Here is a 19,578-nt window from a genome sequence, read left to right on the forward strand (position 1 = left end):
ATAATGACTGTAGGGAGATTTTTTTAAGCAAATGTACTCAGAATTGAGTACAGAAAGATTGATTGCTTATTGTTGCTGCTGGTTTTGACCCTGTAATTCATTTTCCTGTTTTCTTTCCGGTAAGTTTGGCTTTCTGTCCTTAATTAGCTTAATTGGCCCTATCTTCAGGAGTGTTTAGTTACCAGCCACTTCACCAGCAGGAGTGGATAGCTGCTGAACACTTTGGAAGATTTAACTGTCAGTGATATATGCCAACACTTTGGAGATCCGCATGAAACACAGGCCAGATCAACAGTTAATTGAAAACAATGAGAGGCTTCCCAAGGATGTCAGAAACCACTGGAGAAACAAAAGAGAAGTTTCCCTGCCTTTTGCTGAAGGACATTCTATCCGGTGTGAAAAATGACCAATAGTTTTCAAGCAATGCCATCTTTGAGTGTATATAATATCTCAAAAATATCTTGAAAGCTTCATATTTTAATAAACAGTTCCTACATCCAATTTTTATTAATATGTTTTTAAAAGAGGAGTAGATAATTAACAGTATGAGTCAGATCGTCAAGCAGGCATAAATCATCATAGCTCCATTGGTTTCAATTTATACTGCTTATGAAAAAGGCTCTCTATACCTTTCTGGAATCACAGAGTGAATTCATCATCCCCAAATAATTAAGGATTTAATTTAATTATCTGTTAATCTCTTCATTTTATGACTGGATTCTGAAGGATGGCAAGAACTACGGAGAGCTATTGCAAGGGATGTTAATGATAAGTACAGTGTAAATCATAATTCTGATATATCCATAAATACTGAGCAAGTTAATGCTCAGAGTTAAGTGGAAGAAGGGAGTGTGTGCCATACCATAGATATATAATCTCCTGCATAAATACATTATGGCTTATTATAAATGCACACTCTGCACAATAAAAGGTCTACCCCTTTTGTTTTAATCCCAACCATAAAAGCCCTCTCTTCGAGATTTTGACATACTTCTATCCAGAATAGTTTGAAGTTGGAAAAAAGAAACAGTAGCATTTAAAACTGACATATACTTTTGCAGATATTTAATTTTGAGCTATACTACCCTGAAATATCAGGTACTGCAATGATGGAATAGGGACAAATGCTTTAGGGAGAAGAGCCGAAAATGCACCAATTAAAGGATGCTTAATAGCCTGCAGTTTAATAGCTTTTACAAATAGGAGGTAAAGGACAGAATGTTCAGCTGCACAGCAACATACACAGCTATATGCAAATAAAATATTTCTATCCAAGAAGGACGTTTTGCCTCTTAAAAATAAACCGCTCCCTGAGCCCATTTAAGTACCATGCTTTGACTACGGTAATTATCTCATGTCACTTAATATGATATAATATCTACTTATGCTTAATGGATATATTTTCATTTCTAAGGAAAGTATGCCTATTTGGACAAATGAAACTTGTACGATGATTAAAATATAATTTTCACTCAGGCAATAACACTTTTCAACAAACAAAATCGTAAATAGAGACATTACTTTTATTTTAAGACAGACTTAAAAATGTGGAAATCCTCTGCTACTCAATGCCCTGGCTATAAATTGCTGTATATTACAGAAATCAATCATTTCTCATCATTGATGGAATCTCAGATCAAAGCTAGTATTAAATACTTAAGTCAACAGATTTTCAGATCAGGAAAAATACACATTATTTAACTAATAATGCAAGATAATTTATGTAAATTAATTAACTGATATCAGAGCCCCATCTTCTGAAAGCATCCAAACAAATTTATTTAATGACTCTAAAATTACTTTAAAATGACTGCTGTTTGCATCACATTTAACAATGGGAAAAAATGTCCCCAAACTTCTCAAGAAAACCCATAAAAAACAGTTTATGAGACAGCAGAGAGATTCCCATTTCACTTGTTGCACCAAATCAACTTTATGTTTGGTAAAGAATCTTCTGTTCAATTTCTCTGTGGTCTTATTTCCAAACTATAAGACATGCAATTGTTTCTAAAGTAAATATGCCTTTCTATTATTACTTAATTCACTTGACCATCATGCTAGATTCCAATGCTACATGGGCTTTAAGCATGTTCCATATAGTTCAGTTCTACAGTATATCTCAGCTCTAAAATACAGCCTGAGGGGAAAAGAGGGGGGTTTTGTAATGCTTTGTTTATATTCATCCACCCTTAACTGGCATTTTTAAAGGCCACAGAGGAAATTGGTTTAGCTTAGTTTCCTCGAGGGTTTTTACTGTATAAATGTTGTTGTTGTTTCAAATTCTCTAAAACTTTTCTCAAAAGTCAAATTAACCTGAATGCTTAATGTCTCTAGAAATTTGCAAAGATGCAACTAATCTGCAAAACAATAAACATACAATCGAACCCTGCAATGAAAAGTCTGATCATGCAGAACGTGCATGCAGCAGGACAGCTTGTCCGCAAACATCAAAATTATCTGCTTGTAATTTATTTCTTACCACTGGAATCTTTATAATAGACTAATGCATATTTTTCACTCACCCTCCATAATTTTTTTAATCTCTTCATTCTGGACAATTTGGATTTGTTCATCTCTGATGTCTGCAGGTCAAATATGTATCCTATGTGGCTGTAAATATATTCTACAACCAGTCGGGTGCCCAAAACAGTAGAGTGATAGATATTCTTGAAAACAGAGGCACTCCCTGGCTTTTAATGCTGCTTCCAATAACCACACAGTTCACAGCTCAGCATAAAGTAACCAATAGCCGAACATGACATTAAAAAAAAAAACCACCAAAATCCCTCCTTTGAGATCATAGAGGGAGAAGTCTTGATCCATCCAATACTTGATTTAGGTCAATGAAAAAAAAAAGATGCTATTATGTCAGCCATCCAACTTTAAGAAGACTTGTGAGCTGACAGTCATGGCACTTTAAAGCACTGTCATGTTGAGTCTCTACAAAGGGATTGTTTTAATCCTATATCAAAAAAATGAAAGCTACTTAAGATGTATGGAAATCACATGATATTACAAAAAATGCCTGCAATGTGCTGCAATGGAATGATGTTGAGAAATAGCTCATGTAGTGTTTTCTACTTTATTTTTGTGGTTTCCTAAGGATGTGAGGTTTATGTGATGGTGGGAGTGTGCATACCTGTCATTCCTCCCAAATGATTTTTAACCCTTTTTCCTTTTTAAAATAAAAAAATAAAATATCATCTAAAATAGAATTCTCAAAGATACTAATTTTTAAGTTTCCTGAAAATCAATGAATGACTCAGGAAATTGTACAGATTCTTATTCTAAGGGAAAGGCGGCAGTGAGAGAATCTATCCAGGAGGGAGAACCCATGGAAAGTCCCAACCATGAAAAAATTTTGATCACGGTTCATGTTATCCAGCTCACAGGTGGCTACAAGAGAGAAGAGCCATTTGCTTTTCTTGTTCCTACATCCAGGCTTCTTATGTTCCCTTTTATAATTTCAGGAAATGGAAAAGAAAGCAGAAAGTGTGTGAAATATATCTTTCTGGTAAAACATAAAACCCCCCACCATATTTCAAGTCCATTTCTGGAATGATAAAATAAGTTTGTTTGACAAACACTATGATTTATGATGGGGAACTACAACTTCAAAGCTAATCTCCTGTGCTGCGTGATGAGCCATCTCTACAGATGTGACTACAGAGAGGACACCCTTTTTAAGGGTCAGTTCTAGTTGAAAGCCTGGTAGTGTAACAACCCAGGTGGCTGGAAGGAAGTCATTCAGCAGAGATACATAAAAGGGGTTTGCTTCAAATATCTAGTACACCAAGTGGCTCTCTCCACGAGAATAAAGGGGTGACCACCACTTTCTCATGTGAATGATACTACTTTCTTTGCCACACTGTGCTACCCTAGATCTTTATCTTGGTGTTATGGCATCACAGAAACCTTCTCTTCCCATCTTAAACTGCTGTGCAGTGTGTACTTGATCAGACTACGCTGCATATAAGGCTGCATTTGATTTGATTGATTACTGGTCAGTACTGATGCAACCCTTCTGAAACTTGCCCTCTATTTCTCTGCAAAGAAAGGTCTACGCAGAAGTGCTGTGGGTCTGAAGCTGCAAGGTTCTACTTGTGCAATGTGTCATTACTTACACAGTATAGCAAAAGCCCTATGGGGTTGTGCATTGACCAGTAGTTCAGGACTTGACCCACGCTTTCTAATGGTCATGAGATGTTTCACTAAATGTAAAGCTCCATTTCAAACATGGATACCAAGTGTCGTTGACACCAAGAGCTGTTATGTATTATTTTCAGAAGTCACAGTCTGGTCCTAAGGATCTATTTGATCACTTTATTCTCACACTCGATGTCAAAGTCCTAGTGTTGTTCCACTAGGAGCATTCCCATTTATTTTAATGGCAGTAGAATCTGACCTTTGTTTAATAAAGAACAAAAGTGACTCATGTCTGGTTTTTAGCTAAAATGACTAGCTACACCTCATTAGATTTTCTGTAAGCACTTCATCCCCCCTTAGTAATCAGCTTCTCAATTATCTAACAACAGTATTCCAAGCTTTACTTTTTCAGACTTAATTTCCAGTCATTCTGACAATGCGCTCTTAATCTGCCTGCCATTGAACAGATAGATAGATAAGAATATTTCAAATTTCTTAGTGTTTATTGTTAGATTAGTTTATGATTAGATGTAAGAGAACGTCCTAGAAACTCTTCTTGATTTTATGTCCAATTAGTACTGAGGCTCCAAGCACTTGCAGTTAAGATAAATGCAGACAAGTGCTGTTATAGGAGCAAATGCGCTAACTCTAGATGTAGTTGTATGACTTCTGCATGTAACTGTGCCTCTGACCAAAACCAGACTGACACCTTTATGCTAACATGTCCCTGCCCAGTAAGAGCTGGGTCAGTATCTTAGCGCTATTCTCCTCTTTCCTATCTTTGTTTATGCACCATTAGACACCTACAGCTGAAGGTGCATTTTCCTAGACTCCAGTGATATCCAAAATGAAATGGAGTCATTCCTTGAAATGGTTCCTCTAAGCAGTAGAAGAATCTGCTTTATATTTCTTTGTCCTCAAAAGATGGACATGAGCTTCTGGCTTTACATACTATAATAAGTGAAATTGTTCAGGACATTCCTTTTGCTTGGCATGATCAGGGCTTATAGATAACACTGCATGTCCAGGCCAAGGTGAAGCCAAACGCGACTCTACCTCGTGCCTTGCTTCTCTGTGGTTTGAATGTTATGGTTAGAAGCCAAGAAAAATAAGTCTTCTGAATTAAACCCACTTCAGAATCATTCAAAATGCTTTCACCAATTTAAGGGGTTTTGACATCATAATGTGCTGAAAAGTGGCTTCCAGCACATTTTTACCATGGTTTCAGGATAAAATCTGAATTTGTAAATAAACTGGCATAGTTCATTCACTACAGTCATTACAGGCACATTTCAGGAAAATATCTTCTCCCTAGATTTAAGAAGTATGAAGCCCACAAATGTCAAAGCACTGGCATTTCCAAGGTATCGCTAACAAGGTGAGGGAGCTGGAGGAGGTTGGAGTAGAACCCAGCTATTAATGACCAAATCACTCTCTCATGTTCCCCAACTCCTTTCCATAAACTCCGACCTCAAAATAAACCTCCTTAGGGCAAGTATGAGGTATCAGTCTAATTCCTGTCCTCTCTTCATTGAACCGTAGAACTTCTCCGACATGACCAGTGCTTTGTGAGAAACAGATGAAGAAAAGGAGACAAACACAGGTACAAAAAAGTCATATTGATGTTTTGTAAAAAAAAGCAATGGAACACTTTGGGCATGAAAACTATCAAATTTTCCTCAAGTTCTTACAGAACATACTTCAGTATTAACTTTCTCCATTTGGTTGCCTTGGTGGGCTGCACATTAACCAGCTCTTTGTGCCATCCAGCAATAACTGCTGCTGTGGGTTTTGCTGCTTTGCTTCCAGTAAGGCGAGATGCTCAGCTTTTACCCACTAATTTAGTTAAATCTAATGTAGTGAAATCTTCCCAGAATATTTACTGCAAGCTCAAAATCTCACCTCAGCTGCATTTACTGAGAGCAATAGCACTATGTGTGCTCCTGTAAGTATAATCAGGTTCCTACAGCAGCTCTCAAATTAACAGAAGAGGAAGAAGATTTGAGTGTACTAATCGATCACAGGATTATAAACCACCAGTGTGGAAGGCAGTGAAAAAGAAATCTGCAATGCAAGGAGTTACTGGGAAAGTCTTTACTTTCCAGCAAAGGCTGAGAAATATTAGTAGGAAATCACAGAGTACTGCTGACACCTCATTTAGATAGTGGGTACAATTTTGGTCAGTCATATTCACGAGAAATGAAAGCAAAACTGGAACAGACGCAAATAATGGCTGGCAGATGATGGGGACAATGGAGAACCTGTCATGTGAGAGAAACTACAGGAGCCTAATTAAAGTAAGGCTAAGAGGGGATATGACTGCCGTCTATAAATACACTGGAGAAGGAAGCAGAAATGGGGAAGAAGAGCTATTTAAACCCAAGGTCAACACTGACACAGGACAAAGGTATATAAACAAGAAAGGACACATGTAAGCTAAAAATCAGAAGATGGTTTGTGACCATCTAACTCTAGAGAACCTTCCTAATAAGAATAGAAAGGAAAAAATGTTGCATGATTCTAAGATCGTGGTCAAGTATTGTATGAGTAGGACAGGACGATAGAGTGCCTGCAGTATGAGGGAAGCAAACTACCCTGAAAAGTTACTAACGATTTCCTACTCCTTGCAGCACTCTTGCGACAGAATTAGGCAAACATCTTTGCATGCTGGACCTGATGCTCAGTTGCACCGTGAGCAGCAGCTCACACCCGACACTTTTAAATCTTTTCCCGGATGCCTGACTGCGCAGGAAGGAGCAGCTACTTAGTTGTTTGAACATACCCCATCATTATTAACAGGAGGAATTTGGGGGACAACATGATTTCTCTAACAGAACCAATATCTGCACAAGACCATGGTGACACCTAAGGTACAAGGTGCAGAATGTGCTGACAAGCAAAGCAAAGCAAACATTAAAAAAAAAAAAGCTACAGAGAGGAAAAGATGGCAATTTGCAGTCCTGTTTCCTCATGAAGTTCTCATGAGTGAGAGGAGCAGAATCACACACTGAGTCCCACCAGAGCTCATGAACTGACTCTGGAAATGGGTATGGTACCTACAGCCACAGCCCAAACCAATGAACAGGGAAAGTGAGAAGCCGAACCCATGGAGAAACACAGACCAAACAAAAAAAAAAAGTATTACTGCAACAAAAGCAGCACCTGCCAGAAGTAAAAGGAGAGGAACTGAAACACCCAACTCTACAGCTTACTTCATGAAGATCTTATAATGGGTGAGGCTTGGACATGTGTTAGTATAGTTGAGGAAAGTGATGAAAACGGGTGCAAACACCCAATGCTACGGTGACAGGTATATGCTGGGCCCAGCTTTGCCCACAGACAGTTGTGGCTCATGGTCAGAAGCCTGGAGAGAAAAATTGTCACACCTAGACCTTTCCCCTGTCTCTCCAGCCTGGTGTCCTCAGGGACAGCAGCTTTTGACCAAAACCCAGAAAACTGAAGTGCTCCATTCTTCCTTGCCACCAGGACTGGTTGTACCCAGTTTGCCACTGACAGCACTGATTCTGCTGCATGCTTAGAAGCAGGGGTTTGCATTGCAACCTTTGCCCGTTTGCAGTTGTCAGATAAGTCACCCCCAAACAGTATTTTCCTGCTGGCTGCCGCTATCAGGAGACTAATGAACAACATGCCTATTGCCTACCCCACATCGCCCTGTCAGATGGTTCCCATGTGAGCTACAAAGATGGCTGAACATGAACTCCTGTTCACTTTACTACAATAACGTTAACAGACAAAACCAGGAGACACTTTTAATGATGTTATTCCCTTAAACATGAAGCACACCGCGGCGTGCAGCTCCCTCAGTTGTGCCAATGCAACCGCTTGTGGGGTCACGCTGTGAGATGGATCAGAAAATTCACCTTTTTTACCAGGTTATTTTCAAGGCAGGTCAGTTCACTTACCAGCACGTTGACCTGGCTCACAGCGTGGCTGTGCAAGCAGTTATGTTGGCAAGCGGAGGACAAGCAGCTCCCTTCGCTGGCATTACCTTGCAGCCCCTCATGCTGGGAGCTGCAGTGAACTTCTGAACCTGCCCTCTGCTCCGTGGAAACACCAACCCTTGCAGGGTGAGAGTCAGCCGTTTGCAAGCAAAAAGCACTGGAAAGAAGTCACAGTACAGCAGCGTGAAGGTACCAAAGATCGTTAGCGGGAGGACATAATGTATATTTAATGGTCTCCACTATTTGCATATATATTAACTCAAATGAATACTTCAGCCACATCCACGCACTGTGCTAGAGAAATATGAAAGGAAAAAATAGTCCTTCCTCATATATGAGTGTGCACACTTGCAGGCACGGAGCCTTTGCAAAAAGTAGCACCTATTGCTTAGTTATTCAAAGCCACACTCAGTGGCTGATTTCCAGTCTGCAGGAGATGTGGGGGAGAAGCCTTGAAAGCAGCATGTGCTCTGGGTGGAACAAAATACTTCGAGACAGCCTGCCATCACCACTGTCTGTCACAAAATTCTCCGTTATAGATTTTATACTTTTTGCAAGCAGTGTCTTCATCAAACTCAGCTACACAGATTGTAGGGTTCCAGTATGAGGCATTTAATACAGTCTCCTTCCCTGCATTGCACACGTTCTGCGTCTCGGCATATATAAAAGCTGTCGAACTCAGAAAAGAAAAAGCAACAATATTCTCAAATCTCCACCAGTGGTATCCAAGACACCCAATGCCTTCATGAAATTCAGTCCCAAGAGGCAAAGCCTTCTTACTCATATTTAAGGTAAATACAGTCAGTAATTAATCAGCTTTTTTATTTTGTTTTCTAAATCGACCACCTCAAGACTTCCATTCTCACCCACATGGCGGTTTTACAGCAACAGCTACTCCTGATTTGCACCACTGGGTTCACTGGGAAGGAAGTCCCGGCTCCTTCACCAGCAGCCCCAGCTTTACGTGACATGCTGTTTCATTCAGGAGCCCAACGGCTTGAACTTCTGGACTGCAGAAAGGTCTGGGAGCAGCAACAGAGACTGAGGACCGTGGGGTCTACTGTCCACTTTAAGAGACATCTGGGTGAACCACTCTTCTTGCTTGGGAGCAAGAGGGCTAAGAAAGTGAGTAGGAGGGAGAAGTGGATAGACAGAAGCACAAAAGACAGTGCAAACCTCAACTACCCTGCAAGTATATTAAGAGGCTAAATTTATTAGAAATTGTCAAATATGCGTAGACAAGAGATCTGGGGTCTGTGGGAAGATGTGCTTGTTTGAGTTACCAGATCTCTCAGAGCATCTCAGCTTTCCAGGTATCCTGCAGCTGGGGCTGCCCAGATGAGCAGTAACTATGTAGTCCTGATTCTCTGAAACAAAACTAAAAAAAAAAACATTTTACAAAGTAGGAGTAGAGAGTTAAGCCATTCCTGTTAGCTATTTGTCCAAATGTAGTTTAGAAACTTCCACTGATGGAGACCTGACAACCTTTGTAGCCAATCTATCCCAGCCTCTACAGCTAGAAGGCTCATTTTTCAAGCTTGTTATTCTATGCCATGCCTACACAAGACCTAGGCGCAGTTTCTCCCTCTTTGCAATTACTCTTTAGATAAATAAAAACTGTCACTGTGTGTCCTTGTGAGGGAAGGCATTAAACAATACCTGGTTTTACACTTTATAAATTAATTTTCCACCCATGGTGTAATACTCATTCTCTGATCTCGTAATATGTTCTTTTATAGAGGCAGTTTGAGTTTCTCTCCCTTCTTAGGTACAGATAAAGATTTCTACATAGTATTTAATGGTGTGTTACTCTTTGGGGTAGCGTGTTTTGTCTTTCTATATTATGTTGCTCTCTGACGGTGATCGGTGATACAACGCTATGCCTTGCAGCTTTCTGCTTTTGTTTATATAGCCTGTGTAGACCCAGGTTGTTAGGAATGGTAATGGGTTTCCAGCCCTAGTATTACTTCCATTAGAGTTGGTTAGCCACCTAAAGTCACCAAGTTCCCAACCATGGGAGACAAAAATTTACAAAATGATAGATCAACAAAATAGACTTAAAGAAAATACACAGCAAGCTAGTTTCTACCCCTAAGAATATAACCTGTATTTTAGATAACCAAATGTTGAATTATAAACAACATGAAATATGAAGCAATTAGGACAGACACAGACATAGTGACTTCAGAAGATACCAGACTTGGAGAAGCGGTTGTGCAACCATCCCCTCAGGGTTTTTCCACCTCCTTCAAAGGACAAACTCTACAAGGGAAATAGAAGCCCGAGCACTGTCTCTGTTCAGGCAGATTTTTCACCTGAAATCTCCACCAAGGTGACCAATTAACGTTAATCCAGAGGGCATTTTGTGTGATCAACCATTAGCGATGCAATCAACCCATTCATGACCATCTACTGCTAACACATTTTGGTCGTTATGAAGACGGATCATTTTGAGCTGCTAGTTAAAAGTAAAATGCTCCTTATCCCACTGCCATAATCATCTAGACTCTGGTAGATGTAATTACTGCCAGGTGATAAGGGAGACTAAGGAGAGGGGCAGACTGAAATATGTCCCCAAGTGCCTTAACTATTTTGGATCTTAATTCTTTCAAACCCCTTATCGTTCTAAAAATATTAGCTTTGCCACCAAAGGCGGGACTCATTTGGCGAAACACAGACATCTGCCCTGTAGAGGTCTCCAGCTGAGCTAGCCATGCCGGCCTCCTTCCACAGTCGATGGAGGTCAAATCAGTGGAGTCACCGTCTCCTAAAGCAGACATCTCAACCCGGTCGGAAGAGTCATGACCTGGAAGTGCTGGTATTGCTCTTTTGATTATAAAGGGAGCCTAGGGTGACTACATCAGTTGGGAATGTCTAGCTTGAATAGAATGAATTCTGCTCCGTGAATCTGCTTAGCAACATTTCACCTCTGATAAAATCCATTGCGTTGCAACCCTTGCAGATTATTTGCATTTAGAGAACAGGATTTGTGTGTGCATCTGGATGCACGTGAGTACGTGAGGTCAGGAGGAAAGATAAATGCGCACAGGGCTAGATATAGCAGATAGTGATATTCCACAGGGAAGTGCATTTCTTTGCTCTATTTACTAGAAAAGCAGAAATACTGGCAGGCTCCTTCTGCCACTAGATTTCCTAGCAGCTGCCCAATGACCATGTTAGTGGTTGGTTAGGGCACTTATAGCACTCTCTAAATTTTTAATATTTTATTCCTCCCTTGAAGCATCTGGTGTAAGTCACTTCTGGAAACAGAACACTGGACCAGATGGAGCATTAGTCGGTGACATTCTGATCTGGTAAATCCTATGTTACAACAATTTAGATGGGCATTGGCCGCAGAGCCCAATCTGAGTCAATTTTATTATAGGAAAAGGATGCCTTCCCCCCCCCATCTTCCCTTCCTATTGAGAAGCATTTTATTTTTTTTAATGGAGATTTTCACAGCACAGTACCTAAGGAGAAGAAAGGGGCATTGCAGATTTCTGGAGTCAAGAGCTGGGCTCCCGCTGCTACTTCAGACACGCAATGAAAATGGGAACGTTTTTCACATTTGTCATCTGCAGATTCAGCAGATGTCTTTTAAACTTTCTACGAGCTTAAGTACTGCATGATATGTACCAGTAAATGCAGTGTTTAGTAGTACTACAGTCAGCATCGTACAGATGCCTGAAAGTTCCCTTATGAACCCCAGTTGCGTTGGCTGGTACTCAGAGGCGTACAGAAGAAAAAGACTATATTACAACATACAATAAGGCTACATTTTTAGAAATGATCAGTAATCCTGAACATATCAGAGTCCAAAAGGTCCAGCACAAGTGATCACAAAGGGAACTGATTTTCACTGCATTTCTGAATATCAGACTTCTTTCTGTGTTACACTTTAGAATAAAGGCATCCTAAACTATCAGGCATCATTGAAATGCCACTTTGCAATACCAAAGTCTGCTCTAAACCGCAGAAACACAGTCAGAAGGTTAGGCTGTGCCCCCACTTAAGGACAGTTTGATTGATCAAGGTCAGCTATGTATAATACTGACAATTTTATAGCCACATAATTTTCTCTAATTAAACCTCCAGTTCTATCTAGGTACTTCTCCTTTATGTTGTTTTTGCTTATACGCCCTTATGATGCCAAGCTGTAAAAAATTATATGGGTCACATAATCTTGTCATTGTTCTGTTCTTACATTAACATATTAATTCTGAACAACACAGAACAAAAATATGAACAAAAAAAAGTCATGACTGAAGTAGTGTAGTTAGATGTGAGTCCTTGCAGGCATTTTAGAGATTAGCAGTATAACAAATTATTAGTTCCTCTAAATATCTGGATCTGGCTAAAGAAACTAATCACATAAAACCGAATCATTAGCCTTTGGCAAACTGCCTCAGTTTCTGTTAGAACAGGCTGGTACAAGTTGAGAAATTGAATGAGGTTTGGGGTGTTTTGTTGTTGTTGTTTTCTTTTTAAATAACACAGGAAAGTAGATAATTTTCCCCCATTAATTTTTATAAACTGAGTAAGGCCTGAAAATGCCCAGTAGAAATAGATTTGTTGTTTTCCAGTTGAGTTCATGAAGGATTCCTTGTTGCTGAAGAGCCTTTTAAAATATATACTATGACTGCACTCAGAGGTTGATAGGAAAATTCATGTCATTTTTTGGCCGGTTTTTGTTCCCTTGAAGTTGCAGTGATGAAATGTCAAAGTGGTGACTTTGCCAGTGAGTTTCACAGGGCTGCAGCAGCAACGACATATTTGTCACTGATTAAAAGTTCCCTGCATGAACTTACTCTGGGGCAGGTTTGTACCAATAAGGCATCGCATTGAGTAGAGAGGACACAAAGCTGCATCGCTGCCGGTGACATCAGACACGCAGCCCTGCTTCCCATTTATGCTGTAGAGGTACAGCAGAGCACTCTGGAGCAAACAGAGGCAAATGCTACCCTCGTACCTGACACCCGGAGCCCAGAGAAGCCAAGCTTTAGGGGCAAGAGGGTCCTGCCATTTCTGTACACCTTATGAAAAAGGGACTCGTTGCTCAGAGTGCTCAGACAGAGCATATTATCTTGTTGAAATGCCTCTTTTTCAGCTCACCCCTCACATCTGTGTGGCCTCTCTTCCAGAACAACCGTTTGCCAGAATTGTTTTTCTGCTTCACAATAGAAACCAGTTGGACTAAACCCAGTCTTGTGAGAGTGCATCTGCATGGGCAGTCCTGAGCAGGGGAATGGCATCCAAGAGACTGTTTATCTCAGAAATGTCACTTGGAGAATTTTTTTTATGTTACCTGAATAGCCAAGTGTCTGATTTGCACTGAACTGAATATTTTGACTGCATTTTTCACACAAAGAATTAAAGTAGCTTGAGATAAAGGCCTGAATGAATATCGTCTCATACAGTAGGTTGACAGACTCCATAGCCAGCCCCCAAATCAGCTGTTCCAGCAATGGAAGCACCTGGCGATGGGGAAGGAGCAGAGGCTGCACACACGCACAGAGACTATACTTGGCAAAAAGAAACATTCATACCGTGGGTATGGAAAATTCAGTTCTAGGACTTTCTGCAAAATATGACATAAAGTTTCTGGTTGCTTTGTCATGTCTCCCCATACCTCCCCAAAACCATTTTTGCAGCAGCAACAAATTGCCAGTGCATAGGGAAGGACAAGTGGGGCTGCTGTGCCCGAGGGCAGGAGGTAACCTGCCAGGAGTGCTACTCCTGGGGCCATAAATGTCCAGGTTGGGATGTCCTGGTTACCCTCTGGAGGCACAGGACCATACACCATATGCCTGCCACTACCCGAGCCTTCCCGCAGAGCGGGGAGGGAGAGGAGGCCGAGAGAGAAGGAATTTATGAGGAGGGATAGGAAGGCAAGCCTGGAGCTGAAAGATACGGGATAAGAAAGATCCTCTTAGAGTACATCTGAGGAGACTGAAGGCCAGGGAAGAAAGAAATAGAGAATCTCAAGGCAACAGTGATAAAGCAGCCTGGTGAGAAGGATATGAATAAGCAAAGGTTACAGGAGGAGGAGGTTACTGAAAGGCGAAGAGAGGCACCAAGACGAAAGATACCCAGTCCTGACAAAGTGAGGACAGACAGAAGAAATGTTGTTATCTGGGACAGAGTAGGTCCCAAAATAGCACATCATCTTCTCCCCTATTTAGAGTAGGAAATGGCAATTCCTATCTATAGACATGTTTTAACAACTTCCACATTTTTTCCTCCCCCCCCCCCCGCTGCCTCCATCAAAACCTTCAACTGTTTGAAGTCACACTAAGCAAGTTCAAGACTATGCTAATATTCATGTGGAAAGATTCATCACCTGTGGGGGGGGTAATGCACATTTGTAACATTGCCTTCACCGGCACGTTGGGGCCAACATTTCTGTGGGGTGAGAGCTCTCTCCTCTGAGCTGAAGTGCTTGCGAAGGTCATCAAAGTTCAAGGAGCAACCTATTAGTTAGAAAAGCCTGTTTTGGAAGAGTTCTGGCTGTTTTGCCAAGACAGATGATTTTTCTGAACTGATTTCTGAAAGGCATAAGCCTTTGAGAAAATCATTAATTCCATTCTGAATACAATGAACAATAAGGGAACAAAGAAAAGGCAACGTCCTGCTGAGTCCTCTGAAAGGGTATAGATTACATTTTTCTTAAAAGATAATATCAGAAGCATTACTGGGCAATTTTTACCACTTTTGTTGATTTTTACAAGTGTCAAAAGATGGATGCAATCTATCCAGTACATAAGTGGGATGATTAAAAAAAGCTTCCTTGTTGGATCTCTTGGCCAGTTTGTTTCTTTGAAGCTGCCACTCTTCCGTTACCACTGGAATTTAGTGAGCTAGTACAAGATTTTGGGACCCTATTGTGTGTCTATCAGAGATAAAGTTGAAGTGGTGTCACCAATCCAGGCAACTTTCAGTGAGAAAGAGGATCCTAAGAGAGATCAGTTTTGTCATTGGAAACTATAGCCCACACTGCTCTCCCTCCAGAAGTGATGAGCTTGGGAATGGCTCAAAAAAACATGGCACAGCTATGCTCTACTTAAACCCCAAATTTATACTGCATACAAACCACTGAACAAGCAAATATGTGCTCAGGCTGGATTCAGTTAGGTAAGTTGTGGAGCCCAGTAGAAGAAAGTGGACATAGGCTTCTCCAAAGAGCTTTCCTACCTGCAGAAAGTGTGACTCACATAGCCCACGATAGCTGGAGGTGATAACATCCGATAGCAACGTTAGCCAGATAAGCTGAGTGACTCCCTACCTAGAAGGGCTTAACACTAGAGATTTGCAGACAGCTGAGATGATATAGCCATTTGCCTCGTAGTAATGTGGCCTTACGAAGCCTGGAGATGGGGTGCTGTGATCTCCCAAGCTCAGCTCATTGCAGTGGCAGGAGGCATTGCAAGGTCTAGATTTGAAAAACAGGGAGTCAGAAGAATTTCTAGGTCTGGCTGTATCCTTCAGACCCCAATGAGGACCCCCTTGGCAGCTGTCGCAGCTGAAGTGTGTTTCCCATCCAGTGAGAAGGAAATAAAAGGCTTGTTGCTACAAGCTTTGTTTGCTGAACAAAATAACCTATCTTGAAAATATGGACAGTCAGGAGAAAAGTCAGGAAAAAAAAATCCGCATTTCTTCAGAAGCACTGTGCTTTCAGTAAAACACTTTCAGTAAAATTAAAAGAAGGGAAAATATGACAGGGCAGCAAAGCTTGATAAACTGATATTAATGGCCCTGCCTCTTGTAATGGTCAGAGAGGGAACTATCTAGATCAGGAGACTTATTAAGTTTTTGAGTATAAGCAATATCTCACAAGGAGAGTGAGAGGTTCAATTAAATAATCTGAATGAGTTTTTGAAAGTTTGGCCAAGGTAGCTTATCTAAGGGAGACTGCCTCTGAAATGAGCCTCCAGGCCCCAGTAGAATGTGCTTGGCTAAAAGGTAGCAAATTCCGTCAAAATCATAGCATTATCATTAATGATGTTACTTTCTGAATTCTGGAGGATGGGGGATAGCCCTTGACTCAGGAGGACCAGAGGTGAGATTAGCTGAAAAATTACTGGGTCTGTCAGAACAGTCAAGCTTCTAAAAATAACACTACATGTTTTATTCATATGGGTAAATTACTTAATTTCAAGTCTCTCCATGGTGTTCCGCTTCCATCAAGGCTGGGATTTGCCTTCTGCCATACAAATGACCCTTGTCTTCACTCATACACACGCACCTCAGAAAGAAACCAGTGAGAAGGCAGCGCTGAAGGGAAACTGAGGCACAAGGGCCTGCAGAGGAGTGACAGCAGAGGGTGCAGAATAACCATTCGGTATCCTTTCAACACTGACTCTTTGAGCACACATATTTATTCTAAACCAGGGAATTTTTTCAAAGTTTGTTGATTTATTCTTTCTCTTCTTTTCTTCTCCTAAGGCTCAGATATTAATTTTCTGCGTATAACTGAGGAGCAAGTTAGATAGATACATTTAGCAAGTGATTTTTTTAATCTACTTTTGGAGGTATATACACGCATCCCATGTCAACCTCTGTACATATACCCGGGAGTCCCATATCATCAGTTACTTATATATTTCGCCTGACCACCCAATAAAGCCAAATGCTATAAATTGGTTGTCACAATGACAGATCATTGCAGATTTCTGATAATTCTTTAAATTTTGATCTGAAGGAAGAGTCTACTGGTTATACATCTTCGATATTAGCTATAGTTCCCTGCATTTATTTTCCTCCCTCATAGTGCAGGTTTTATAAAGCCTTTCCAATATTATTCACTAGGCCTGGACAGGCAAAAGATGCTAGGGGGTCTCTTTTTATTTTGTTTTATTTTTTGCTTTTAAACGACTACCTTTTGCCCTAGGAATTTCTTCCATTGTCTTTAGAATGCTATGAAATTAGGGGCAGCAGGGAATCTCTTCAGGTTTGCAGTTTCAAAGAACACCAGCTGTACTGTGCTCATTATTTGCCTTTTTTTTGCATTAATAATTGCACAAATGTTGTATGAACTTGACAAAAAAATGCATATTCTCATATTTTCTTCAGTATCAGAGAAGCAGTGATATGAGTTGATAAAAACTATTCCTTTTTGATATGGTAAATACAATTTTCCTCTTGGAAAAGAATGAAAGCAGTGAAGAAGAATGGGTTAATAAAACTATTGTAAATGAAGAGAAGCATGAAAAAAAAATCCAACCAGCAGAAATGAGATGGAAGTAACCCTGCATCTCAACTCATCAGAGGCAAAAATGTTTCCATGGTAAGAATAACCAGTATTTCAGGCTGTAGAATAACCTTCCAGTGTGTTTCACACAAAACAACAGTTGAAGATATTTACAGCAGAATCAGACAAGATATTGCGCAGCAGGGGATACACAAACCAGATAATCTAATAGATATTTTCAAATTCCAGTGCTTGATGGTTTTGGCAGAGGAAAAAAACAATTGTTTCAGTAAATACAATATATCTCTTACAATACCAAGCAATAATGTGGCAATTACTAAAGGTCATGACTGTAATTAAACAGCATTATTTATTTTATTGCCAGTGCCTCATTTTCTATTAAGTTAGATGCTAACAGCCAAGCTAACAGCCACATATACCTCTAAAGTTTTTTTCAAAAAATCTTTCAGAAACTTTATTGCTGGAGACTTGAGCCTCTTTTGCTCATGCAATGCTTAGAATTTGCACCTTCTCACACAAATATAACAATACATAATACCTAACATTTTCTGCAATCTCAAGGTTAAATTTAATTTTCAACGCTTGCCTTGTATTTCTAGCTGTATTCATTCATTTTTTCAGTGTAGGCATGCTCATCTGAATCCTACTTGCTTGTCAAGTCCTCTAAGTCACATTTTGTTAATGAATCTCATCTATTACAGAAAGTACAGAACAAAATCATGATGCTAATTTCTTCTATCTAAATTTCTTCTTTTTAAATGTTGGGATGGGGACTGTTTTCCACCTGATGAGGTGTGAATCCTCATTAATAGACTTTACTGTATTATTTTGTCAACTGCTACTTCTGACGATCACATTTGTGCTACTATTGTTCAGGGTCTTGATTTCCAACACCGTATCTTTTTTCTCTTTGTTTCCCTAACGTTTACTTGCAGACATACATGGAGTTTTGCCCTAGTGCTGCAAAGGTAATTTGTGGAAATGAAATTCACGTTCTCAGCTTCCCACTAAAGGCTGATGAAAAGAGAAGTCATTAAAAATTCCCTGTGCAGAAGAGCCTCAGCTGGTATGGAAAATACCAAGAAAAGGAGTGGAATGGATGGAGCCCATGAGTCCTACAATGTGAGATACATAAACCACGTAGCTTCACACTGCCAAGGCGCCCATCGCTCTGCTCAAGCCCAGCAGCAGGGCTTCTAAGGAGGCTGTCAGAGGGCTGTTCCTGCTCTACATTTTGGACTTTGGAGCTTATCTTTAAGGATCTTTCTTCTGGGATCTTTAAGGTCCCTTCCAATCCAGACCATTCTATGATTCTATGATTCTGTGATCTCAGCCTTCCTTGTGAATTTAGCCCAGAGCTCTTTACAAGTGGAACTGATCCAAAGTGAGGATCAAATACCTGCTCTGAACAAGCAGTTCCTCACTCAGTTTAACAACCAGCAGTTTGGGCACTGAGCGAGCACAGAGATTTCCTACAGGCATTATGGATCAAACTCTTCCCAGAATCACAGTCCTGAGCCAACCTGTTAGGCACAGCATGGCCCTGTGGCCTTTTCCCCAAAATACATATTTTAACTCTCCTCACAATCATACTATTCAAAATGTTTTCTAAGTGGTCTCCAGCCACAGTGTATTTTAGGTTTATAATCTCCATGCATTAAAAAACATAATTTGGCACAGCCAGAGATGCCAAAACCCTGAATTCCCAGGGACTTACTTGGCTGCAGGGACAGAAAGTCAGCATTGCTCATAGAGGAAGAGAGTCAAAAATGTCAGAGACTGAGATAAGGAGAGCGATGAGGCTGGAGAGACTGCAGAAACACACTCGGGCAGTGCAGCCTTGCAGTCAAACAAAGCTGGGGATGGAGAGTCCCGGGTTACTGTTCTCTGGCAAAGCCTATCAAGGTGGCCTTAGGCAATTTTACCATCTATTTTATGAAAAAGGGAAAAATCCTACACTGCCATGGGTTTGGGGTGCATAAGGCACTGTGACACTCCCTGGTTGAGCAACACCCCAGACACTGCCCCTCGAACTAGCTGGTAGCTGTGAGCTGTACTCCTTCTGGACCAGACAGAATAATTGCTAACTTACTAGCAACTAACTACAGAGCTAGTAGTATTACATAGCTTTTAGTTACATCAAGTACTGCAAATATTATGACTATTATTCTAAGCTATAGAAAAACCTCCCCTATTTCAAGTGTTTATCTCCGCTAAACTGAACGCTTTGAAGTCTTTGAATCCCTATTTCTCAGCTAAACT

General features: G+C 40.5%; 1 protein-coding gene across 4 annotated transcripts in view; it reads right to left on the reverse strand.

Moving 5' to 3' along the window:
- DPP6 (dipeptidyl peptidase like 6) overlaps positions 1–19,578 on the reverse strand; it is a 575,225-nt gene that overhangs the window by 323,555 nt on the left and 232,092 nt on the right. The window contains exon 1 of one of the 4 annotated variants that reach the window (XM_069778213.1): positions 2,523–2,833. The exons of the other annotated variants lie outside the window; for them this stretch is intronic. Within the exon in view, the coding sequence (XP_069634314.1) occupies positions 2,523–2,573 (51 nt within the window). The 5' untranslated portion in view covers positions 2,574–2,833. Of the gene's footprint in view, positions 1–2,522; positions 2,834–19,578 lie in introns of those variants that run through there. 4 annotated transcript variants of the gene reach the window in all.

This window comes from Haliaeetus albicilla, chromosome 2, assembly GCF_947461875.1.
Source record: "Haliaeetus albicilla chromosome 2, bHalAlb1.1, whole genome shotgun sequence".
NCBI classification, from domain to species: Eukaryota; Metazoa; Chordata; class Aves; order Accipitriformes; family Accipitridae; genus Haliaeetus; species Haliaeetus albicilla.